At 45.2% G+C, this 25,071-nt stretch overlaps 1 protein-coding gene across 14 annotated transcripts in view; it reads left to right on the forward strand.

Moving 5' to 3' along the window:
• Positions 1-25,071, forward strand: part of PTPRF (protein tyrosine phosphatase receptor type F) — a 915,542-nt gene that overhangs the window by 880,190 nt on the left and 10,281 nt on the right. For all 14 annotated transcript variants that reach the window (XM_060231649.1, XM_060231648.1, XM_060231653.1 and 11 more), the window contains 9 exons: positions 6,470-6,593; positions 8,489-8,664; positions 15,044-15,163; positions 15,766-15,920; positions 18,865-19,150; positions 21,420-21,598; positions 23,613-23,739; positions 24,339-24,464; positions 24,771-24,925. In XM_060231649.1, the coding sequence (XP_060087632.1) occupies positions 6,470-6,593; positions 8,489-8,664; positions 15,044-15,163; positions 15,766-15,920; positions 18,865-19,150; positions 21,420-21,598; positions 23,613-23,739; positions 24,339-24,464; positions 24,771-24,925 (1,448 nt within the window). The remainder of the gene's footprint in view (positions 1-6,469; positions 6,594-8,488; positions 8,665-15,043; positions 15,164-15,765; positions 15,921-18,864; positions 19,151-21,419; positions 21,599-23,612; positions 23,740-24,338; positions 24,465-24,770; positions 24,926-25,071) is intronic.

A 25,071-nucleotide genomic window follows, 5' to 3' on the forward strand; every position in this document is an offset into this window, starting at 1 on the left:
ATAATATATAAACACTGGGCTGGGTATGATAAGCCTGTAGTGCTTGTTTCACAACACTGCCTAGGAAGGATGACTTTTTGTTGGCATTCCAGGAATTCGTGAGCTGAACCCTGTGGCTAGTAAGTTTTCCCTTATTCCAGCCTGCCCACCCCCCAAAGAAAACTTGTATTGTGTTGAGAGTACTGCCAACTTGCTTCTGGGAAGGGTTCTTGAATAGCAGAAAGAAAACGAGCTGCCCAGTCACTGGACCTGCATGCCGGTTTCTGCTCAGGACATGGGGGCCAGGACTTAAGGTTAACACACAGGCACATCTCCTCCCCTCTATATACACATTGCTGGCTTAGGTTTGATATACTGTAGGATTCTGGATTTGTTTCCAGTGTGGAGGTGATGCATACTGTGTTCAGGTTTTACCCGCTGGACAGGGGGGAAGGGGGCTGGCATGAGCCTTTAGTTGAAGTAGAAGAACTGTGCATAATAGGTTTCAGCTGTACTCTGGGTGCCCCTCCTTCCCTGCCTTATTTATTCATTTGCTCGCTATTAAGGGTGAGACAGGTGCACATTAATTCATCACCGGGGCTTAAATTAAATCATTTCACTTCTAAATGAGTCACTCATTTGTGGGCATATTTAATTAGCACCTCTTCACAACCAGGTGGATTCCTCCTGCTGCCTTTCTCACCTGGTTGCCCTCTTATAGGGTTGTTAGTGATAGAACATGATTTTTGCACCTCTTTACAGCAAAGCAAGACAATCTTCTTAATGGCAGTGTTGATGCTACACCAGGGAGGTATAGGGGCATCTCTTCCAAGAAATTGCAGCTGCCATGGTAGGATCCTGATAGAGATGTGCTTGCTCTTCTGGCATTAACAGTTTTCCTTAGAACAAGAAGTCTGGGAGAGCTCTAATGTCGCTTTCCACTTCTGCATAGTTGTAAGTGACATCAGCCCAGCCGCAACTACATGTTCAGCATTCTACTGAAGCAAGAGTTCGTACATCTTCTCAGTTGTTTGCAAAAGCAGGGTTCCACCCCCACCCCATCCAGAACTTAGAGTACAGCTTGACATCTGGTTACTGTGTTTTATTAGCCTTTCATCCACAGAGAGGGTCAAAGTTCTGCTCTGGGGATTTAATCAAATGCATTGTAATGTAGCGAGGGAAGGTAGCATGGTATAACCCAATCTTGTCAGATCTCAGATGCTAAACAGGGTCAGAACTTAGAAAGGAGACTACCAAGGAAGACTCTGCAAAGGAAGGTATTGGCAAACCACCAGTGCCTTTTTATTTGCTTTGAAAGCTTCTTGATGAGATCGCTATAACTTGATTTGTTCTCTGTGGATCCCAGGCAGTGGGTAGCGGGAGACACAGAAGTGGGGCCTCAGGTTGAGAAGAGGAGTCAGGTGTCTGTCCCTCCTGGCAGGAAGACCCCTAAAGGACAGTGACGGAAGCGACTGAAAGGAAGAGGAGTAGCTCCCTCCAGGAGATGGCAGCACCAAGGAGGGAATGGGCAGAGCAGGGTCTGCAAGTGAAGCAGGCCTGTTCCATCACATTTGGCACTTGATGGTACTTCATACCATCCCGCCTTTGGCGGGGGAGGGCGGGATATAAGAATAAATTTATTATTATTATTATTATTATTATTATTATTATACACATTGTGATGTGGTCAGAATATAATGCTAGGCCTGGGATGGGTTCCAGTTGCTTTGCCTGCTTTATCTTTGAGCTCCCTGCCCAGGAGCAAATGCTTCCTATCACAGCAAAAAGATGATGTGCTGTACAAAAAATCTGGACTGAAAGCTGAAGGAATAAGATGAATTCCTCTGGCCAGGTGTGGACCAGATACCTGGAATCAGAATTTTTCTAGCATGTAGGACATGTGTTTAATGTGACTAGAGCTCCAGCTATGAGCTACAGAGAGCTGGGCTGCATCTGCTCCTGCCACTTCGTACTGCACTGCCTGCTTATTACTCTGATAATAGAAGATTACAGGGTTCTTGTTGGAAACATCTATTTACATCCTGCATTTCCCAAACCACCTATTAGCAGTGCTGTGATGTCATATCCTCCCTGCTGAGACTGAAAATCCTCTTTCCGTGCTGCATGCTCTAGCTTGAAGTAGAAAGCCAATACTGTTGAACTTAGCATGAGGACTTTGCATGTTGAACTTTGCTTCCACAGCCAGTGGAACTCAGCCCTCTCAAAGTCCCAGCCAGTAAACAGAGCTTGTTGTTGGCAGCCTCAGCCCATTGCCCCTAGAAGAACAGTTGAAAGAAGAAGGCTAGAATAGCCAGCACTGATTCATAGCTTGAGCAGTGGAGCTTCCCGGGAGCATACAAGAGAGGGCAGAATTGAAGTGACAAGATCGGGCAAAATGCCAGCACACTACGCTTTTTTAGCATTGTTGAACTTGCATGCCATTCTGTCTCCTTGCTCTGAGTCTTCTCTGCCATGCTAGTTAACCTCCCACCGCTTTTCCTGTAGGTCAGTGGAAAAGGCAGGCCTCTGCCCATTACAATTTCCAATTATCAAAGATTAGCTTGTTTTCCAATTGCCATGTTAAGTTTGGGACTTACCATATAGAATTAGCTGGATATGGCGGTTAGGTAAATAACAAACATTTTACAAAGGACAGGCAATACATCCTGCTGGTTGCACAGAAAACAAATGAATGTTTTGGATATTTGCAGGTGGGTGGGCAGACATGCCATGACCCCTGGGTTCTCACTCTGATCCTAAGTTGAAGAAGTGGGTTCACTGTGTTTTCACCATACCCCAAAGGAAAGAACTATTATGTAGAACAGGAGTCCCTGACCCCCGGGCCATGAACCGGTACCAGTCAGTGACCTGTTAGCAACTAGGCCGTTGTATAATTATTTCATTATATATTACAATGTAGTAATAATAATAAGACGACATTGGATTTATATCCTGACTTCCACTCCGAAGTTCAGAGTCTCAGAGTGCCTCACAATCTCCTTTACCTTCCTCCCCCACAACAGACATTCTGTGAGGTGGGTGGGGCTGAGAAAGATCTCACAGAAGCTGCCCTTTCAAGGACAGCTCTGCCAGAGCTATGGCTGACCCAAGGACATTCCAGCAGGTGCAAGTGGAGGAGTGGGAAATCAAACCCAGTTCTCCCAGATAAGAGTGCACACACTTAACCACCACACCAAACTAATATAAATTGCACAGTTGTATCATCCCAAAACCATTGCTGCCCTCCCCCCCAGTCCCTGGAAAAATTGTCTTCCACAAAACCGGTCCCTGGTGCCAAAAGGGTTGGGGATCACTGATGTAGAGCTATCGCGTATAACTCAACTATGAAAGATATCTTTGGCCGGGGATGAGGTGGAGGACCAGGCTGTGAAAAAAAAATACACTCAGAAATGTCATTTCCATTGTATATAAGCCAGTTCCGAGGGGACTAAACATACTTAGCCCACATCCAACTTGAGTGCCATACACTAACCTAATCACCCAGAAATTGAAAAGCACTTATGTTACTATTCTTCTGAATATTTTGAGAAGGAAAAGTTATTTATTTATTACTGTCTAGATCCCTTGTTGCTGTGCATTTGTTTTAAAGGAAATGTGACTGACATTCCTCTTTTCTTGTAGCTGTAGTAGCCATGGCAAGCAGAAAGGCCTTTGGAAAGGCACAGGAATATGATGGACGAGGGCTGATTTAAGGACCAAATTAAGTATTCAGAGTATTCAGCACCAAAAAGAAGACCTGGGATCCAACTTATTATTTCTCTGCTGTGAGGTGGCTAGGGAGGGAGGATGGATTTGCAGAGAGTCAACAGCTGGGAGGGTTTTAGCCCCTCCCACACATTTAAGAAACTTTGTTTTCAGCTAAACATTTAAACACTGCAAAAAAATATAAATTTCAGCACTACATGTACTGCAAGAACCAGTTCCTAAGATCACTTTAGGGATACAGTATGTTACAGAAGTGAGTACACCCCCTCACATTTTGTAAATATTTAAGTATATATTTTCATGTGACAACCCTGAAGAAATGACACTTGGCTACAATGTAAAGTAGTGAGTCTACAGCTTGTGTAACAGTGTAAATGTGCTGTCCTCTCAAAATTATGCAACACACAGCCATTAATGTCTAAACTGCTGGCAACAAAAGTGAATACACCCCTAAGTGATAATGTCCAAATGGGGCCCAAAGTGTCAATATTTTGTGTGGCCACCATTATTTTCCAACACTGCCTTAACCCTCTTGGGCATAGAGTTCACCAGAGCTTGACATGTCGCAACATGTCATAGTATTAAAGAGAACTGTTTTAAGATGATGTATAGATGGTATATGACTCCAAAAAAATTAGCAAAGATGAACAATAAGATGCCAGATAGGTGCTGGAAATGTAAAAAGCATGAAGGTTCTTTCTACCATATGTGGTGGACTTGTGAAAGAGCTAAAATGTTTTGGCAAATGATTCAACAAGAGATATCTAAGATCCTGGGATATGAATTCAATAAAGAGGCAGAGACTTTTCTGCTGGGATTACAAATGGAAAAATTTCCAAAAGAAGATAGAACATTAATATGGTACTTGCTCTCAGCTGCTAGGACATTGTATGCGCAGTTGTGGAAGCAAGAAAAAATACCAGAAAAATGGGACTGGATTATGAAAGTTATGTCATGGAGTGAAATGGACAAATTAACAAGAAAATTAAGAGACTGTGATTTAGAACTTTTTAACCAAGAGTGGAAGAAATTCAGAAGATATGTAGAGAAAGAGTGGAAAATAAAAGGACATTGGACAATTTTTGAGGATTAAGATTTTTAAGATAACAATATAACTCTTGAAGGGGGTTCTTCTTCCCTATGTTTCTTTTTTGTTTCGTTTTTTTTTCTTGATAGCTAAGGGTACCTTTAATATCTGTTTTTTTTAAAGAAAATAACACTGGCGGGGGTCAAGTAATTGGGGGAGGGGTGGGAGAAAGTAAGATGTGGGGTAGAATGATGGTCTTTTTCTTAATATATATTAAGCTTTTTATAAGTTGTAGTTATAGTTCTACTACCATATGTTACTAATAAAATTGTTTATTCACAGAGTTCACCAGAGCTTCACAGGTTGCCACTGGAGTCCTCTTCCACTCCTCCATGACGACGTCATGTAGCTGGTGGATGTTAGAGACCTTGCGCACCTCCCCCTTCCATTTCAGAATGCCCCACAGATGCTCAATAGGGTTTAGTTCTGGAAACAAGCTTGGCCACTCCATCACCTTTACCCTCAACTTCTTTAGCAAGGCAGTGGTCGTTTTGGAGATGTGTTTGGGGTCGTTATCATGTTGGAATACTGCCCTGCGGCCCAGTCTCCAAAGGGAGGGGATCATGCTCTGCTTCAGTATGTCACAGTACGTGTTGGAATTCATGGTTCCCTCAATGAACTGTAGCTCCCCAGTGCCGGCAGCATTCATTCATGCAGCCCCAGACCATGACATTGCTACAGAGGTTGAAGGGGTGGGGGGTCAGCCTGTCAGTGCTCAGACCATATGCCACACGCTGCATCAAATTGGTCTGCAGGGCTGTCGTTCCAGAAGGAAGCCTCTTCTAAAGATGATGCACAAGAAAGCCCGCAAATGGTTTGCTGCAGACAAGCAGACTAAGGACATGGATTTCTGAAACCATGTCCTGTGGTCCGATGAGACCAAGATAAACGTATTTGGTTCAGATGGTGTCAAGCATGTGTGGCAGCAACCAGGTGAGGAGTACAAAGACAACTGTGTCTTGCCTGCGGTCAAGCATGGTGGTGGGAATGTCATGGTCTGGGGCTGCATGAGTGCTGCCAGCACTGGGGAGCTACAGTTCATTGAGGGAACCATGAATGACAATGTGTACTGTGACATACTGAAGCAGAGCATGATCCCCTCCCTTCGGAGACTGGGCTGCAGGGCAGTATTCCAATATGATAATGACCCCAAACACACTTTGGGCCCCATTTGGAAATTATCACTTAGGGGGTGTACTCACTTTTGTTGCTGGCAGTTTAGACATTAATGGCTGTGTGTTGCGTAATTTTGAGGGGATGGCACATTTACATTGTTATACAAGCTGTAGACTCACAACTTTACATTGTAGCCAAGTGTCATTTCTTCAGTGTTGTCACATGAAAAGATATACTTAAATATTTACAAAATGTGAGGGGGTGTACTCACTTTTGTGACATACTGTATATCTCCACCAGTGATTTTTTTCATCTGCCCAAAATGATGGAGGCCAAGCCAGACAGATCTTGTGAATCAGCCTTCAGTTCCCCAATGTGACACTTCAGAATTTGTTCTTCCACACCACTTCACATTCTGAAAGTGGCTACTGGTTGTTTCAGAACTGCAAACTGTGGGTGGTAGCTTGAAAGTTTCTAAACCTGACACAAGCTGAGAGACTGCACTGCATCTTTGCACCCTAGCAACTATGTGATCTTCATTTCCTCTCTTTTTCTCAACAGTCCATTGATCCAGGGCAGCAGTTCACCTGGGAGAACTCCAACCTCGAAGTGAACAAACCAAAGAACCGCTATGCAAATGTGATCGCCTATGACCACTCTCGTGTTATCCTGACTTCCATTGATGGTAAGTTTATGGTGCTAACATTTCCTATATCAGTCCCATACCATATCTTATTCCAGCTCTGGCAAACAGCCTATGATGGCATGTAACCATGTAAACTATGTCAGTCAGTTGGAAGGGTGGGATTCTGGGTCTCAGTAATCCTTAGCTGCCTTATTAGCCTAGTTAGAAAAGCTTGCAGTCAGCTTTTAAGCACTCTAAGGTTCAAGGAACTGACAAGGCACCATAGATCAGGCAGCCCCTACTTCAGCAGTTCTATCTAAAATCCCTTCTTGGTTCTTTTGCAAAGCAGGTCCTTGCTGCTTCCTGTCCAATTCTGTTGATCTAAAAAAGTCTAGAAACAGACCATCAGTTTTTCAGAGATCTGAAATAATCTGGAAGCAGTGTTCCCTCTAAGCTGAGTTAAGCATGACATAGCTCACAGTTTTTTTAGCCTCCAGCTCACACATTTTTGTCTTAGCTCAAAAAGGGATGGCTCCAGAGCAAACTAATTTTGCAGTAGCCAAATTGCTCACTCACAACTTTAATGCCACTAGCTCACGATGTAAAATTTTTGCTCACAAGACTCCAGCTTGAAGGAGGGAATACCGTTTGGAAATACACATAACTGTTTTTTGGATGCTTTTGCTTGTGGTAAACACATGCTGTGGGGTTTTGTATTTTTAAGTCTGACAAAGTATGACAGTGAACCAAAAAACAAGATGGGAAACTGCGTACCTCTCAGACTAACTATGACTTTCTTAAAAGCCGTGGCTTTTATCTATGATCCATAAGTTAATGAGTGCTTGCATGTGTGGGTCAGGTGGTTAGGCACACAGTACATACTATCCTGCTTAACAGAGAGTTCCATCTATGCAAGAATAGGAATGTGCACTATCTCTTGTAGCCATGGCTGTTAGACAACAGGGAGTACATAACCTCTTCTGTGATCATAAGTACAGCTTTTTGCCTTCCCTAATCTTTACCAGTATTTCAGCCACAATATTGATTCCTTTCTTGAGCACCATGACTGAGCAAACAGGCCCAAATCCCTTATTTGCCTGCCAGGAAATGCAGGTTGTTTGTGATGTGCACTTAGGCACCAAATGACCATTGGTCTGAGGGTACATTATTAATGTACTCAAAATATTCAAAAACCTGCTCCCTCCATACAAAATGCACAAGGCAGTTTACAACAGAATTAAAAAAACTTATACCAATAAAATATCAATGTTAAATATACTATATCCATTATAAAAACAAAACAGCAACATATAATGAAACATTTTCATGTTACTAAAAACTGGACAAAAATGTAGGACAAGACATTTGCTTTTACACTAACAAAGAACTAGCACTTTGCCTAACCATGCCATAGTTGGAGCAAAATAGTTTTTTTTGGGGGGGGGGAGGTGTCACTCATTTTGGGTGGGGCAGTAAGTACCAAGCCTCGCACTTGTGCATCCTGCCTTGTGATCAGCAGCCTCATCTGTACCAATTCTGTATGTTTGAACTCCAGAATACATTTCCAGTGGCAGCATTGGGCCTGGCAAGTTCCTCAGCTGCCATCTCCTTGTCACTTGTGCCCTATAGATATTCCAAGTCCTGGAAAGACAGGGAGGCCAGTTGCATCAGAAAAAAATTACCACTTTCTCTCTTGTGCAGTGGTTCTGCCTTTGCTAGGTAGTGATCAGTTTCCACGTTGTCCAGTTGGGATGATTGCACCAGATGGGACAGTACCAGTTCTTCATCATGTCCTTCTTAAAGTACTCCCTTAAAATGCCCTGCCATAGGTTAGTGAGGCAACTGATTATCTGGACTGGGTTTCCCTTCTTTCCCTTCCCAGGTTGGTTCAGGATTTTGGGTAACTCTTTGCTTTGTCAACCCTTGAGGATTCATGTTCTTTCACTGTCCTTCAGGAGTCCCTGGAAGTGACTACATCAATGCCAATTACATAGATGGTTACCGCAAGCAGAATGCCTATATTGCTACACAGGGGCCTCTACCAGAGACGCTCAGTGACTTCTGGAGGATGGTATGGGAACAGCGCACAGCAACTATTGTCATGATGACTCGGTTGGAGGAGAAGTCTCGGGTATGAACAAGTTCTCTGTTGCTAATTTGAGAGTTGCAGTCCATGTTGAAAATGGGCATCAACAGTTCTCTGGCCTGCAGTGCTGCAGAGCTGACTAGTTAATTGGTGTGTTACTGGAACATGATGAAATCCTAAGAAAAGGCTCCAGGGAAATTAGAGCAGCCAAACCTTCCTCACAAATGAAGACAGGTATGTCCTCCTCTTACCCATCCCCATTGCACATGCTGGCCTGGTCCTCATGCAGACACACCACTATTTCTCTCCTTTGTTGACTGAACACCACCTTGGGCATCATTGTCTCCATAGTGCCTATGTACCAACCAAGGGATCTGTGCACTGGAAGAATGAGGGGGAAGGTACTATGTATAGGCAACATGTATAGGCAACATCCTCCAACATGTGAAGGTGAGGTGCACAAAGGGACAGAATATGCTGCTACTGTCACAAGGAGTAACTTATATCATTTACACTTTGAATGTCTTCACAGGGTTGGGGGGGGGGGGCAATATATAACTTTTCATGTAGCCACACCCTGCCTGCTTGTCAAGGATTAAGATACCGGAGTTCAAAAAAACCTTCAGATGTGGTTTTCAGTTGAGAATCTTGCAAGAATGGTTCTCTGTGAAGTAACATCACTGTATTGAATAGTTGTGCTCACAGAATATTTTATGTTTCCATGCCAACCACAGGGCAGGGAGATGTGCATTTGGACTGTGGTTCACTTGTATCTTTATTCAAGAGACTGGGAGACTGGAAATGGGGAATTTGCAGGGAGTGTGGAGTAGATGAATGAAGTGGAGGAGGATGTATGTAGAGGGGGAACAGACCAAATCAGGTGCATTGCCTTTTCTGATAAGTGAGTTGCAAACAGTATGATAGGGACCAGCCTCTTTTGTTTTCTGTAGGTAGGAAAAAAAATCACACAGACGCAATGAAACAGCTTTTCCATATCCACTATCCATGGATGGCAAAAATGTTTGAGAAATGTGCTTTCCCATACCACTTCATGCAATTAAGTAGCTGCGCAGAAAAAGCCAAATTAACCCCAAGCTGTATCAAACCAGGATTGTCATGCAGCTGCATCAGACTAGCACAAGCCAGGCAGTGAAAGCCTTGTTGCCCCTGAAAATGCTGAGCTGCAGCTGTCATAGCTACTAGTCATTGATTGGCTTTATCATCTGATCTGTTTTTAAAACTGCATATGCCAGGGACTATCATATCATGCTGCACTCTTTGGAGGCTTCCAAGGAAGCCTCTGAAGAGTGTAGGGGAGTAAGGGGGTGCCTAGTGGTGCCCCCAGGCAGGGTAGCACCCTAGGCAGCCGCCTACCTTGCCTACTCTGACTATCCTTTTTTGAGATGGTACAACGATATCATTTTAAGAATACTGGACATGAATCAGAGAAGTCTGGGTTCAACTGCTTGTGAGGCCATGAAACAAAAAAATTGAGGGAAGGGACTATGGCTCATTGGCAGAACATGTGATTTGCATGCAAAAAATCCCAGGTCCGATTTTTGACATTGTGACAAAACTGGCCCAATTTGATTTATAGACCCAGTTCTCTGAACCCCTCCTGGGTTTGTGCCTCTTCTTGGAGGGTGCTGTTCCACTTCCTGCCACTAGGGTGCACTGCCACCACCCTGCTCAGTTTAGGGGTCCTGACTGAGAGGAACAGAACCACGGGGCAGAGATTTACTGGCAGCATTCAAAATATTAAAATGTTCAGGGCTTTTTTTGTAGAAGAAGCCCAGCAGGGACTTATTTGCATATTAGGCCACAGCCCCGATGCCAAGCCAGCCGGAATTGTGTTCCTGTGCATTCCTGCTCAAAAAAACCTCTGAAAACGTTTATTAAAAAGAGAAAAAGGTTACAAGCATGTTTTTTGTACAGAAACCAGGAGGATAAAGAAAAGTTGGTCATAATCATGTCCTCTGCCCCAGCTCTAAAACATGCTCTTGTTGAAGTACAGCAGGTGATTCTAAGTTTAGTACATTACAAAATGTTCTAAGGATACCTCATTACTTCAGGCTTCCTGCCTCCAGCCAGATAGCCAGGCCCAACTGCATGTTCAAGATGGCCACTGCCTGCTGACCAGAGCTCAGCAGTCTGTCCTCTTCCAAAGCCCAGCATCAAGAGACCTCCTCTCATCGGAGCAAGCGCTTTTATTAATCCTCTGACTCTACCCAGTTTAGAGCACTCTCCACCCCTTTTGACCTGGTCTGCCCAGGTGCAGGCTTCTTTTCCTGTTGTCTCCAGGAAGCCTGCTTTTGGGGAGGCATCCTGGGAAACCTCAATGCCTCCTGGGAAATCTCCAGCTCATTCCTGGAGATAGTCCCTGGGGGCTGGTCTAGCCCAATGCCCTCCACACTCCTGGCTGGAGGAGGGGGATGAACTGGCTCATCCTATTGTCTGTTCAGCCAGCATCACTTAAGAGATAGCCCAGGGGCTTCTGGAATGCCTTGGGCTAATTTCCCCCCCTTCCTTATCACTGAGCTCAGAGACAGAAACTTTTAAAGCCTGCTTGCCACCTCTCCAAAAGGCAAGGCATTTCTCCACAGGCATATCTCATTAAATGATTTTAAAGAGACCAATGGCTCTATATAAGTCAATTTCTAGTTGACTATGGATTTAAACTTTAACACCCATTTTACTTGTGCAAGTAAAATACAGCTGCTTCAGACACCAAAGTGGCAGCTTTGCATGGCAAGCAGCTTTTGTGACATGATTCCCCCCCATGTCTCAAATAGTTTTCAGAACACCAATACACTGTTTTGTAGTCTGTGTTGCTAAAATTGCTAGGAGAATGCTCCTTAGCACAAACCTTTATCCAACTAGAATGGTGTCCAGTTGGTTGCATAACTACAGTGTTTGCACATACCAGCTGAGTCTAAGAACTCCAGAATAAGCCTTTCCATTTTAGAGCAGTGTTTGTATTTGAAGTAGGAAAAAAGAAATGACCCCTTTTAGTGTCAGAATAAATGAATATCCAGAGTCCACTTTGCTTTGCTTTGGGGCTGTCCAGCTATCAGAAGACTCTCCACAGAATGTGTTTCTTTAAGATAACATGTTCTGTAAGGCCCTTTGGGCACTTGTCTCTGCCTCCTGTTTTGCTACTGTTGAGATGCGCATTATCTCCTGTTAACACACCTCCCCTCCTTCCCTATCCTAGTTACCTCCTGGGAGACGGAGGATGCATAACCACCTTGAGGTGACATACTTCAGCCAGCTAACCTCTGTCCAGCTAAATGTGGTGTGTGGGGGAAAAATACATTTGCCTACTTGTTCCTTTGCATTGAGCAGAATTCATACTTCTGCTTTCTGAAGTCCTGCCAGCTCTTGCTGTCAAATAGTTCGAATACACTTCCTGGAGAAGCTGGTATGCACACCAAGTGCATCTTGTCAACTCAGGAATCTTAATTGTTTCAGAGTGGCATCAGTCAAAGAGGCGCTTTAGAGGTGGGAGTACAAAGCCTGATCCAGAAGCAGATTTCCAAGTGACGGGGTGTTCTCTCAGCCTCTCTGCATTTTGCTCACTGCTTCTTGAATTTGCCTTTTCCCAACTCAGGAACTGAGTCCCAGCCCAGGAGCATTAAGAGCCTCAAATGCTAGACTCAAAGGAATGCTAGCAAGTGGCAGCTACTTTCTCAGCCCTTAACAGTGATGTTTTGTATAAGTGTGGTTGCCTTGGACTTTGACAACTGGGATTTTGGAGAGTTCACTGCTTTCCAACTCCGATGAAGAGGGATCATGATTTTTGCAGGAAAAATCCACAAGAACTGAGGGTTTTATGACTTGCACTTCTTGCCAGCTTGATGGCATACATCATCTTCACCTTTCATGTTTGCACACTACATAAAAGCTGCAAATAGCAGATCCGTTGACTGTCTTCAAAGTATTTATAATTGGCAGCAGAATCAGCAATATGTGCAATCTGTCTCCTTCTCCTTAGCCTCCAGAGCTCTGTGTAAGCCAGGAAACTAGTCCAGACTGCCTGAATTCCATCTTTTTCCACAGGCAGATTCCCTTGCATTCTCCCAGCTTGTGAGTCAACAGAAAGTGTGATCAGTCCCAGGTATACAAGAGACGTCTCATCCCTGGTTTTGCAGGGATTACATATTAGGACAGCTGCTTCTAAGAGGTCTGGTATAGATATATTCTAAACTAGTCCTGCTCCCTTTGTAGCACCCATGTGAAGGGAGAGCGCTACTGGGCACTGCCAACAGTAAATGAATTTCCAGGTTGTAAGCGTGTTCCTGACATTAATGAGAAACGAGTGATGCCAGAAGAAAGACTCTCTTATCTGGTTTAGTGCCATCATGCATCAGCTTCAGCATAAAATTTACAGAGCTTGAAAATGGGGCATAAACATTATGGGTAAATTTGGCAGAAAATGTGAGTGACTCTTATCTGGTCATGAATAAATAATTTTCAATTACCAGCCAAGGCTCTGCTATTAAACCCTAGGATAGATTACTTCAAAGTTTGTTTTGTTATTTGTGCATATACACAGCAACATAATTTCATCAAGAGTTGGGCAGAGGAAAAAAGGCTGCCGGACCCAAGCAGGCTGCAACATGCCTTTGACTGCCACATTGATGTTTGCTCATAGACTGGCCAGGCAACAGGCCTCCTTTGTAGAGAACACACCGTGTGGCTTCAGGGAACCCAGGTCTCAGCTAGTCACATAATTCCCCAGCAGACTCTTTGTTTGCACAATCATGTTGTATCCATGTACAGGAGAAGAACTAGCCTTGGTATAAACTACTGTCATGAAATAAAGGAAGTTACACACCGCTGGGTGACCCAGGAATGATTACAAAGCCCACCCAGTAAAAACATCTTCAATTAAAAGGCATAACGCCATTGATTTCTAATTAGATGGTTGTTCTGTATTCTTCTCATTCCCTGTAAACACACACAGCTAATAATTACATTTACTATTTCTTGACAGGCCCAGATGATCCTCATTCATTCTTCCTCGCAGAGGGGCAGGGATGAAGCTGTTCTGTTGTAGGCAGGCAGCTGCAGGCTTAGCTGGGCAGGAGAGACAGGTGCAGATAGAATAGGAAATGAAAGCATGGTTCAGAGGAAAGGCTGGCACACATTCAGAGGTGGGGCAAGGAGAGAGGGTCACAGCAGACACAGATGGGTTTTTGTCATGAAAACACAGAGAAATGCACACAAAGGAAGAGCTGAAAGACAAAGGGACCGTAAGCAGGGCACGTTGTCTACTTACTTCCCCTGTCTTGTGAGGAAAGAGCATGGAGAAAAGAACAGACCCCAAGGGGGAGGGACTTTCACTGAGCAAAATACTTAAGTGCCTCTTCTTGGTGGAAAGTGGGCTTTTAGTTCCAGGGGGGTAAATAGCCCCTACTGGAGTTAGGGACAGGAAGCATGGTACAGATCCAGAGTTTTTGGCATTGTTTCTATTATTTGGTGATAGAGAATGGGGAGGAAAATGGACATCACAGTCCAGTACATCCTCTGATTACTTGTCAACTTCCCAGCAAAGCAGTTCATTCTTGGTTTAGCAGAGAGCATCATTCTCCGCCACCCTTTTAAAAGTACTCCTTCCAGAATGAGAGCTCAAGCAGAAGGGAACAAGGTTAGATCTGCATTTTTTCAGGGCCTGATATGCCAAGCCACCCATTGAGGTGCTCATTATAAATCCTCCATTTGTTTCTTTAGGAGCTTTCTGAATGTCTGAAGGAGATTGGTGGGCTTGCTGCTGCGGCTGAGCCTGGGTCTCCTCTTCCTGTGCTTCTCTTGGTTTACACTTGGTGCTTCCATGCTGCTGCCCCTCTAGGAATATCCCACTTCCTCTCATCTGCCCCCTCACAACAGTCTCCTATGGAGGGCAATACTGATCACCCTCCTCCCACCAACAGGAACCCTAGCAGAGGATTATATACGGTGGCCAGGCTTCCCACACATAGCACTGCGGGGGAGGAAAGGTGAAAATGCTTGCCTACAAACACCGATCTTTTCCAAAGAGCAGAAGGAGGACAGGAAATTACAGGAGAAGACATTGCTTTTGAATTGACTATTTTTCTCAATTTCTCTCTCTTGTTCCCATTAACATCCTCACTCTTTATTCTTGCATCTCAGCACCAAGCATCCTGGTTCTTTTTGTTCTTTGCCTGGCCATCCAGTATTACTGGCCTTTTGTAGAACAAGGTGTAGGGCAGGACAAGGCCAAAGGCAATGTGAGCATTTTACATTCCTAGGCTCATGAATTCTCAACTGTTGTTAGCTCCTAGTATTTGTATGTGTTAGCAGAGAACTGAAGAAAATCTGCCTCTGTACTTCAAGCATATGCAGAACATATACGAAGCTCAATTAAAGTCAGTGTTTTCATTTTCTTTGTGGCCCACCACAGGTGAAGTGTGACCAGTACTGGCCAGGCCGTGGTACAGAGACCTATGGATTGATCCAAGTGACATTGCTGGACACAGTTGAACTCGCAACATACACAGTCCGTACATTTGCCCTATACAAGGTAAAGGAGGAAGGGGGAACATGTGAGCATCTATGCTTCTGAAAAGAACAACCCCACCCTCTGAAGTTTGCCAGCCCAATGAGATGCATTATTTGGGACCTGGCTAGTCAAGGTGGAGTTGCCTTCAGTTCTTTTCAGAGTGGAGTTCAGGGAGGTATACTGATCTTTTGTGATGCTGGTGCAAGGAAACCCATCATTGAAAACATACTGTGGATGATTAAAGCAGAAGCTCCACCTGCCGTGCCAGTCTCCCTCTCTACTCATGGTTACACATTCAGTTTCTTGATCTCTGTCACAATTTGGGCATAATAACCAATCCAGCTTTGAGAAATTATGATAATTGGATGGACAGTGCCCTATGTGAGGCTGTTCTATGTTCCTCATGTACAGATGGCTCAGAAGCATCTCCACTCTTCAGTGGGGACGAGGTGTATTTCACTGACATCTGCATGTCTGAATGGTCTGAGAAATGTGTGCATGTTGTGAGAGGGCATACAGTGATCTGGTGCTGTTGCATCTGCATTAAATGGCCTCTGTTAATCTATGTCACTGAACTGTTAACTTCACCATCACTATCTGGCATCTTTTGGCTTTTCTCATAGAATGGGTCTAGTGAAAAGCGGGAGTTGAGGCAGTTCCAGTTTATGGCTTGGCCTGACCATGGGGTGCCAGAATATCCCACACCTATTTTAGCCTTCCTTCGGCGAGTGAAAGCCTGCAATCCCCCTGATGCTGGGCCAGTGGTTGTCCACTGCAGGTAAGGCTGATGCCTCCCCATGGAGGACAGATATGTTTCTGGTCTAGTTTCTGTGGGAAGCAGAGCTGAAAAGGATCCTCCAGTCTCTCTGTGGTTGCTCTGGTGCACTTGTTGGGATTTAAAGCCACCTTGTTGCTGTAGAAACAAGAAACCAGGATTATAGTTCCTCAGTTAGCATAAGGAGCACTTTGCAGTCAGTGCTCAACAGAGCAATTTTTAATTCATTGTTTTCCCTGAGAAGCAACAACAGTATTATAAACATTAAACATGTGTTGAAATTTCAGCAGGGATTCCAAGAATATTGATCACTCAGATGGACAGTCCAACACATACAAATCACAGGTGCACTTTGGAATCCATGAAACAGGCAGTTATTCTTCTTTTATTAACTTCTCGATCTCTCACCTATTTCCAGAAAGCTTAATATAGTTACTCTAGTATTTGCATGAAGCATAAAAATAAATTCAAAATGTATGTTTTCTAGATAGTGAAATATTAAATATTTTGAGCCAAACCTTCATAGTTTGGCATGCTGGAATGTACAGATAAGCATACATGACCTAATAGTGCTCATTTTCAGTGTCTACACTAGGTTCTGGGAGAACCTGGTTCCAATCCTTCACTGTGTCATGGAAGTTCATGGCTGACATTGCACCTGTTGCACTCTTTCAAACTACCTTCCACAATGGGTTGTTGTTAGAGCCAGTTTGGTGTAGTACATCATATTCCTCCTATCACGTTTAATGTTTAAAATATTGTTGCTTATCTGGGAGAACTGTTTTGACTCCCCTGTCCTCCTCATGCACCTGCTGATGTGACCCTGAGTCAGTCACAAGTTCTCACAGAGCTATTCCTCTCAAGAGCAGTTTCTGTCAGAGCTCTCTCAGCTCCACCTACCTCACAGGGTGTCTCTTCTGGGGAGGGGAGGGGAAGGGAAAGGAGATTGTAAGCTTCTCTGAGACTCCTTCTGGTAGTGAAGGCTGGGGTATAAATCCAATCTCCTCCTCCTCTTCTTCTTCAAAATCATAGAGTTGGAAGAGACCTCTAGTCCAACCCCCTGCACAATGCAGGAAACTCACAAGTGCCTGCTCCTGAGTTCACATTGCTGTCAGATGTCCATTTTGACTGATTCCACATTAGCCTTTGTCCCAGTCTAATTCTTGGCTCTCAAGTTTGTGCGGGGCAGGGAGCAAGGAGGGAACACACAGCCCCACCCTGGAGATTCCAATGCAGAATCCATGAAAAAGAGCCACCATGAGGAGCCCTGCCCAGAAGAGAGGCAACTGCAAGTGTGGAATTGGTTTAAAAACCTCCAGAGGAGGGGAGCCCACCACCAGCAACCCTGTTCCACTGAGGAACCACTCTGTCAGGAAGTTCTTCCTAATGTTTAGTTGAAAATTCTTCTGATTTAATTTCAATCCACTGGTTCTGGTCCGACCTCCTGGGGCCACACCATCCTCTATATGATGGCCTTTTGAGTATTCAGAGATGGTACTCAATGTTGTGAAAATCAATGTCCTGGCCACCAGACAGAAGGCAAGTCTCATTAACCACAGCAGCGGAGGTTCTCAGGTCACAGTACAGAGTCCAACAACACAATCAAAGACAAAGTCTAAAGGCTGTCGAAGGTCAGGTAATCTATTCCAAAGGAAGTCCAAAGGATAGGTAACAAGAACAACTACAAAATAGGTCCAGCAACTGGTGGGGGGTAGTCAGCAAGACTGGAGACAAGTTGATTCCATACTAGCTGAAGGAGTTTCCGTCCAGGTGCAGCTGGTTCCCACATTTATGCTCTTCTCTACAAGCTGAGTAAGCTCCTCTACTCATGAGGAGTAGTGGGCCTAGATCCTGTGGTGACTTATCAGTCTCTTCTGTTGCTTCCTTGACTGATGGGAGTCTGTGTCCATGCCTCAGACTTAGCCCTTCATCTCCACTGCTCCTTAGAGTCCTGTCTGGGTTGCAGACAGATCCGTGCTTGAGCCTCCAGGGCTGAAGGCCCTCTTGTCTCAGGGTTCCTTTGGGGAGGCCCTGAGACCCCAGTCTCACAGGAAGGGTCTGCCAAGGCAGGGCTTGGGAATGAGTTGTCCTCCTCTTCCTCTGATGAGGACTCGTCCTCCCATAGTACACAGGACGATCCATGAAGGGGAGGGACGATCCATAAAGGAGGGGAGAATAATATAAAAACTGCTTTGGGTCCCCATGGGGGAGAAAAGTGGGGTATAAATTTTAAAAAATATGATGATAAGCTATGTGCATGTTGAAACGAATGAGCAACATGCCTCATCTGTACAAATCACAAATAGGCATTGGATCCAGATTGTCTGCCTTCACTCTCATAGGCTCATCTTGCTGCATTTTGGGATGGAAAGAAGCAACTGCTTCAGCCACAAACATCAGTTCAGTAGGAATCAGCATCTTATCTAGCCAGTAATTTATCTCTCGCAGCTGAGTGGGAACTATTACTGAACAAACCACTTCATCACTGCAGCTTCCACAAACTCCTTAGAAACGGTATTTAATGCTCTCCCTTCATGCTCTGGTTCAGATGGGAGTGGTGTATAATTAACACACGCTCTCTCTGCCTATTAAAACCTTGTTAAGAATTTGATGTGAGCAGCAGCAAGGAGATGCCCTGCTGCAGCTATCGGATATCACATCTGTTGCTGTTTCATTGTACACTGGGAGCACTGCAGAATTGTTTGTTCTAAGGAACATGTCCCTATCCACTGAACAAGGCTGGGGTTTGCTGGCTTTGGAAGATGTCTAGCACCCTAATTTCATGTGGTGCTACTCATGAGATCCAACCTGCCTCCTTTAAGGCCTGCTAAACACATTTGAGGTAGAATGTAAGACCCTGTGGGTCTCTCTTCCTGCACCTCGAGGGGAAGGGCAGAGTGTGAGTCTGGAAGGACACCATTTCATGCTGTGTGCCTTGATTTCACAGTGCCGGTGTAGGCAGGACAGGCTGCTTCATTGTGATTGATGCCATGCTGGAGAGAATGAAGCATGAGAAGACTGTTGACATCTATGGGCATGTGACATGCATGCGCTCACAGAGAAACTATATGGTGCAGACTGAGGACCAGTATATCTTCATCCATGAGGCCTTGCTTGAGGCAGCCACCTGTGGAAACACCGAGGTACCTGCACGCAACCTCTTTGCTCACATCCAGAAGCTGGGCCAGGTACCTCCAGGGGAGAGTGTCACAGCAATGGAACTGGAGTTTAAGGTGAGCAGAAGAGCATTCTCGGCATTTTTCATGTATATAGGGAGATAGTAACCATGGAGCTGCATGGATGGAACTGGCAGTCTTCTGTCATCCCCCATACATATTTGACCTGCTGTGAGGAATCAGCTCTTGGGTTAAAGGGAGATGCAGATTTTCTAGGGATAATGATTCTTTTGTGAATTTCTAAACCAGGTAGGAAGTGATTAGAATAAATTTGAATTGCAAAGTGAGTGTCATCGACATTTTCCTCCCAGATTGGCAGCTTCTGGGAAGGATACAAAAAAGGTAAATTGATGTGAAGTTCTCAGCAGTGTTGCTTTGCAGAGCAGCAGGAGTTGCATCCAAAATCAGATGCAGATGGGGCATTAGTGATAATTGATGTCACTATGAACAATTTGTGAAGAAACTCTTCTAATTTCCAATACCTGAAATGTCAGTAGCTCCAGTGCTCCCTCCCTTGCTCAGCTCTGACATCTCCCTAGTTTGGGGGAGGAAAGAGGTAGGGTCAGTGTGTCAGGTTTGGCTGTCATGCTGCCAAAGGCAGGGGGTTTTTTAAAGGAAAGTCCCCAGTTGTCATGAGTGTCTGTGCTTGTCAGCAACACCACCCACTTCCATAGCAGCCTCACACCAGTAATTTCCACAGCCCTAACGCTGGTTGTGTCTTTGCTAGTGCCCACACACTCCACTGATGTACATTTGTGCAACAGAGGCATTGTGGGGAAGACAGTTTTCATAGGAAGACAGCAAAGCACAGAGACTAAAACACTGCAGAAGCCCTGCTCTACCCTAAGAATAGCAGCTTGCAAAACTCAGCCAATGAATCAAGTGTAGTGACTTCCTGTGAAAACTGCAGAGAAAGCAATACTGCCTCTAAACAATGCTGAATCCATGTTTGTTTTTCCTGGGGAGGAGGGCTTGGTTGGATAGGACTGCCTTGATGGGTTGTTGCTGCCTCCTTTCCAGCATTAACACCTACCCTCTTGCTTCCTCTCTCCAACCTCAATCTCCACTGTCCCCCTCTTCCTTGAGGGGACAGGGCAGGCTGCTTCTTACCATTGCTAATACTCAGAGGTGAGGCAAGCCAGGCTGGCAGCAACGAAGAGAAACAGGAGCAGCTGCCGCCACCACTTTCTAGGTCTCTTGGGCTGACCCAGAGCAAGACAGCCAGTGCCTGAGGGAGGTTGTGATGGCTGCTCTTTCTCCTCACTTGCCACTACTTGCTCATTCACTTTTTCTCTTTTCACAGGTGAAATAGGCAAATAATGATGACAAGAAAAGGAAGGAACTGCCACCTGTTTGCTTGCTTGCCCATCACTTCTCTTCCTCTTGAAGTAGCTGGCAAGCAAGTGAGCAAACAGATGGCAGCAGCTCCTGGTGAATGAGCAGTGCTGAGAGAGAGGGCAAGAGGTGATCTTAATGACACACAAGACGGAGAAGCCGCCACCAATTGCCCTCCCTCTCTCCCTCTGGGTGGAAGCAGGGAAGGGGTCCAAGCCCAGTCCCCAATACTTCCTAGAGAGAAAAGGAATGGAAGCAAGTGGATGGAGGCTGAAAGAGGAATAACCTGGCCACGGGGTTCCTGCTGGAGACACAGGCAAATGCCAGATGATGCCAGCCCCAGCTCTGGCAGGGACTTGGCCTTGGGCTCACATTGGAGCCGCAGAGCAAGATTGGTGAGTCCCTGCACCAAGGCTGCGGAGGAAAGAGAAAGGGTAGAGAGTGAATTAAGTGGAGCAGGATGGCTACATATCAACAGGCAGTACTCGTACAATTTGGAAGTTGTTCCCTATTTATGCTACATGAGGGTTTCCTTTTTCGTAATTAGGATACACCACGCAGTCTTTAAGCCCAGGGCATTTCAGCCATGGCTTGAGGGGGGACACCTGGATGGGGCAGGAGACAGTAGGGCCTTAGAGAACCAATGTGGGTGTGTTTTGGCTCAAGACTGGTGCTAGAATGAGAGAGTTAGTGGTGTGCTCCCACTGAAGGACAAATTCAAGAGACAAGGGCAACCACATTATGGAATGATGCTGTGCCCTTGCTCTGAGCTAAGTCTGTTCCTCACATTGCATTTTAAAGTTTACAATGAAGATGCTTTTATTAAAGTGAACATATAAAAATGTAAAGGGAATGAGACAAATGTCTGTATGCAAGCATGCATCTTGTGGATGTGCTCATCAGAGAGCTATGCTTGGCTGCAGCTCCCTGTTAAGTGTACATTCGTCAGTAAATCTGTGCCTCTGATCTGTTGCCTCTCCTCCCCTAACAGCTCCTTGCCAATTCTAAAGCACATACCTCAAGATTCATCAGTGCCAACCTCCCATGCAACAAATTCAAAAATCGCCTGGTAAACATTATGCCCTATGAGTTGACACGGGTTTGCCTGCAACCAATCCGAGGTGTTGAAGGCTCAGACTACATCAATGCCAGCTTCGTAGATGGCTACAGGTAAAACCCTCATTCCACTCTTTCATGATCCTTCCCCCCTCCCCCCCACCCCATTGCTGCATTCCCTCCTTTCTAAGCTGGGTAGTCCTACTAAGAAACATCCAGGCAACAAAAGCAGTGAGTTATCTTTCATTTGGGGCCATGGACTTTTTGTCAAGGTGCCTGCTTTCTAATGCTTGACATCTCATCATAGGCCTTTGCGCTTTCTTGCATCTGCAGTACCACAAGCTTTAAGCTGATAGTGGAGGTACTGTTTTGGGAGCTTTGCCTGACCAGCATTGATGAGCCACTGACTTTTTTGCCTCCCAAACTCTTGCTTCTCCCATGTTTTGTTGGACCAAAGCAGTATCCGGCAGGTCTAAGGGACTGATGTTTATTGAGAAATGGGAGGTGTTTTTATTTAATGTGCTGGATCTTGAGCATGGTTATAGTCACCTCAGGCCCTCCACTGAAAGGCTCAACTTGAAGAAGAGCTGTCAAGTAAAACTATTCCCAGCGCTGGCAGACAAGTTTCATCACATTTCAAGAAAGAGAAGCTATGAGTCACCTTGCAAAGAGAGCAATCCACCTGTCCCCAGAGTTGACTCTGCTTACTGAAGTGTATCCTCTGCATGGGGAGAACCATTGCCTCTCCATTTTACCCCCTCCCTGGACACCTCATGGAGCTGCAAAGCAGCACTGAATTGGCAGTTGCTGAGGATGTCTTGAGAGAGGCAAGTAATGCCACATGGGAAAACTTTCTAGCACACATCAGGAAAAAAAACTGATGGCAGGCCTCTAGGCTGTTGTGCTGGGGAGAGAGGAGTGAATGCACTTCTGTCCACTTTTCTGCTTCAAATCTCAAGTATCCAGGCAATTTGGGGAGTTACCACCTCCATGTGCCTGGTGCTGCAGCAGAGAGACTGCTATTGAAAGAGAGACATGCTGTTGGAAATGCCTGCCAAGCAGCAGGTGGTAGCATTTCATGTCGTTCCTAAACCGTCCCTGCAGGCCCTGTTTATCTCTTCCCATCCTTCCCTTTGAAGTGAGCAATCTTTCTCCACTTTATCTAAAGAGATCAATTGGCCCAAGGTACAACAGACAGCTCTGAAGCTGCATCTTTATTAGCACCTTTGTTTCTCCCAACTTGCTCCTCCTCCACTTCCCCCCTTTTATGATGTCTTATAAATCCACCTTGGAGCAGCTTCCATCTCTGTCCCACACATTACAGCTGTCCTACAACAGATTCATTAATTTTTAGCACCAGTGGAGAGATTAAGTGAGAGTGGATAAGGCTAAGAGCCTCAGACTACATTGAAGAGCCTGTAGTGCCCCACAGTGGTGACATAGAAATATCACAGTTCATTTTCAATTATATTGATTTTATACTCTGCCTTAAACTTACTTTGGAAACTGGATATCCACCTCTTACATCTTCAGGATTCTAGAGTCCCTCTGTGTGTATTTGTTCTCTGTGTCTTCTTGTGTCTGTGGTATCAGCAGTGCCACTAGATTTCATAATAGCAGAAATTCCAGTATTTTCAGTGTTCTTCAACAGCATCCCTATGTCATTGTGGACTTCCTGCAAAGAAACTTTGTTATACATCTGAAAGCCATCCAGCAGCTTGAAAAGTTAGGCTGGAACAGCTATAATACCAACAAGGCATGATGAGTTAGCCCAGCTGTGCATTTAAGAAGATCTAACAAGCATCTCTTATAGCGTTAGATACTCCAGTTTATTAGACATGTCTCTTCTCAGGTTAAGCAGCCTGGCTAATTTCTTTCGTTCTGGATTAGGCAAGTGGGTCAAGTGGAAAGTGCTGGAGAAATAAGGGTCCGACTGTGGAAAGTGCAGCAGAAATAAGGGTCCGACTGTGTCATCATGGACAAATACCTAGATGTGTGACGCGCTTTCATTATCCCCATGCACACAACCCTTTGATTTAGCTCCCTAGATCTAACTGCTGATCACCATCTTCATCTCCCAGCCATACTAAAGTCAGCCCATCACTCTGAATTGTTTGGTATATTCCAGGCAGCAAAAGGCCTACATTGCCACACAAGGGCCCCTGGCGGAGACCACAGAGGATTTCTGGCGAATGCTGTGGGAGCACAACTCCACCATTGTAGTAATGTTGACCAAGTTGCGAGAGATGGGAAGGGTAAGCAGCATCCTGTTCTTTTTGGGATGATTGGTACTAAGTGAAAGCTGTTTTGTGGGATGGTTCCTGTATATGGCCCACTATTTGGGGCAACAAATTCAAGGCATCTGACTTTGCTTTTCTTCTCATACTCCCTGCCAAGAGTGAAATACATTGCATCAAGCTTGCAGCTGCATGGCTCCACTGAGACCTGGCTGGTGAGCTGCAACCATAGCCCTTGGTGTCTACCCCCTAGCAACACTTAAGCTCAAATCACAGCCTCTTTGGATTTCCCTAGAGCCACCAGGAATAGACCATTTGGTCTAAATTCTGGACCATGTTTCTCAGTGGCTTGGTATGGGAAAGAAGACTGATTGGTCATCAGAAAGTTATAGGAAATGGAAGTGGGTGCAAGGATTAGTTTCCCTAAATCAGTTCCCATCATGCTAACAGCGAGGAAAGAAATCAGCAGACCAGCAAGTTGATGTTAACTACAGTGAGTGCTGTACCACTTCACCCTGGGTCTCCAGCATGCCTTTGCTTCAGTCACTTCATACCCTTGAAGGCAGTGAGAACAACATCCTGTTTTGACTGATGCTAACTCTTCCTTTCCCATTCAGGAGAAATGCCATCAGTATTGGCCAGCAGAGCGCTCTGCTCGATATCAGTACTTTGTGGTGGATCCCATGGCGGAATACAACATGCCCCAGTATATCCTGCGTGAGTTCAAGGTCACTGATGCCAGAGTGAGTATCATTCAGTTGCTATCTTGGCATAAGCAGTGTTCATTTTCACCACTGCCCAAGTGCAGATATACAGAAGGGCATTCTACCTCATCTGGCATCTAATCCCCCATTGCCAGGGGAACAGGTGTCAAGCAGTAGCAACGCTTTTCATGTGCGCTCACCTGTGCCTCCTGGAGGGATGAAACAAAAACAGACAGCAGCAAAAGGAATCTACCTGGGTCTTGTCCTCCCGTTCTCAGAGCTTCCTGGTACTAGTTTGCAGAGCACAGTTGTGAAATGAGTTGATCCCTCTTTTTTTCTATCCAGGATGGGCAGTCAAGAACCATCCGGCAGTTCCAGTTCACAGACTGGCCTGAGCAGGGAGTACCAAAAACAGGCGAGGGCTTCATTGACTTCATTGGGCAGGTCCATAAAACCAAGGAGCAGTTTGGCCAGGATGGGCCCATCACTGTGCACTGCAGGTGAGTGCTTGGTGTCCACAGAGGTTGGTTTGGTGCTGTATGCCCATGGTGAGGAGCTAGGTGCTGCTAAGGAGAGCCCAAGGGTTACTTCATAGAATAGTTTAGTTGCCTGGAAATGTGAGGCCATCTCCTGGGGGCGGGGGGGG

The sequence above is a fragment of the Heteronotia binoei genome, chromosome 2 (assembly GCF_032191835.1).
Source record: "Heteronotia binoei isolate CCM8104 ecotype False Entrance Well chromosome 2, APGP_CSIRO_Hbin_v1, whole genome shotgun sequence".
NCBI classification, from domain to species: Eukaryota; Metazoa; Chordata; class Lepidosauria; order Squamata; family Gekkonidae; genus Heteronotia; species Heteronotia binoei.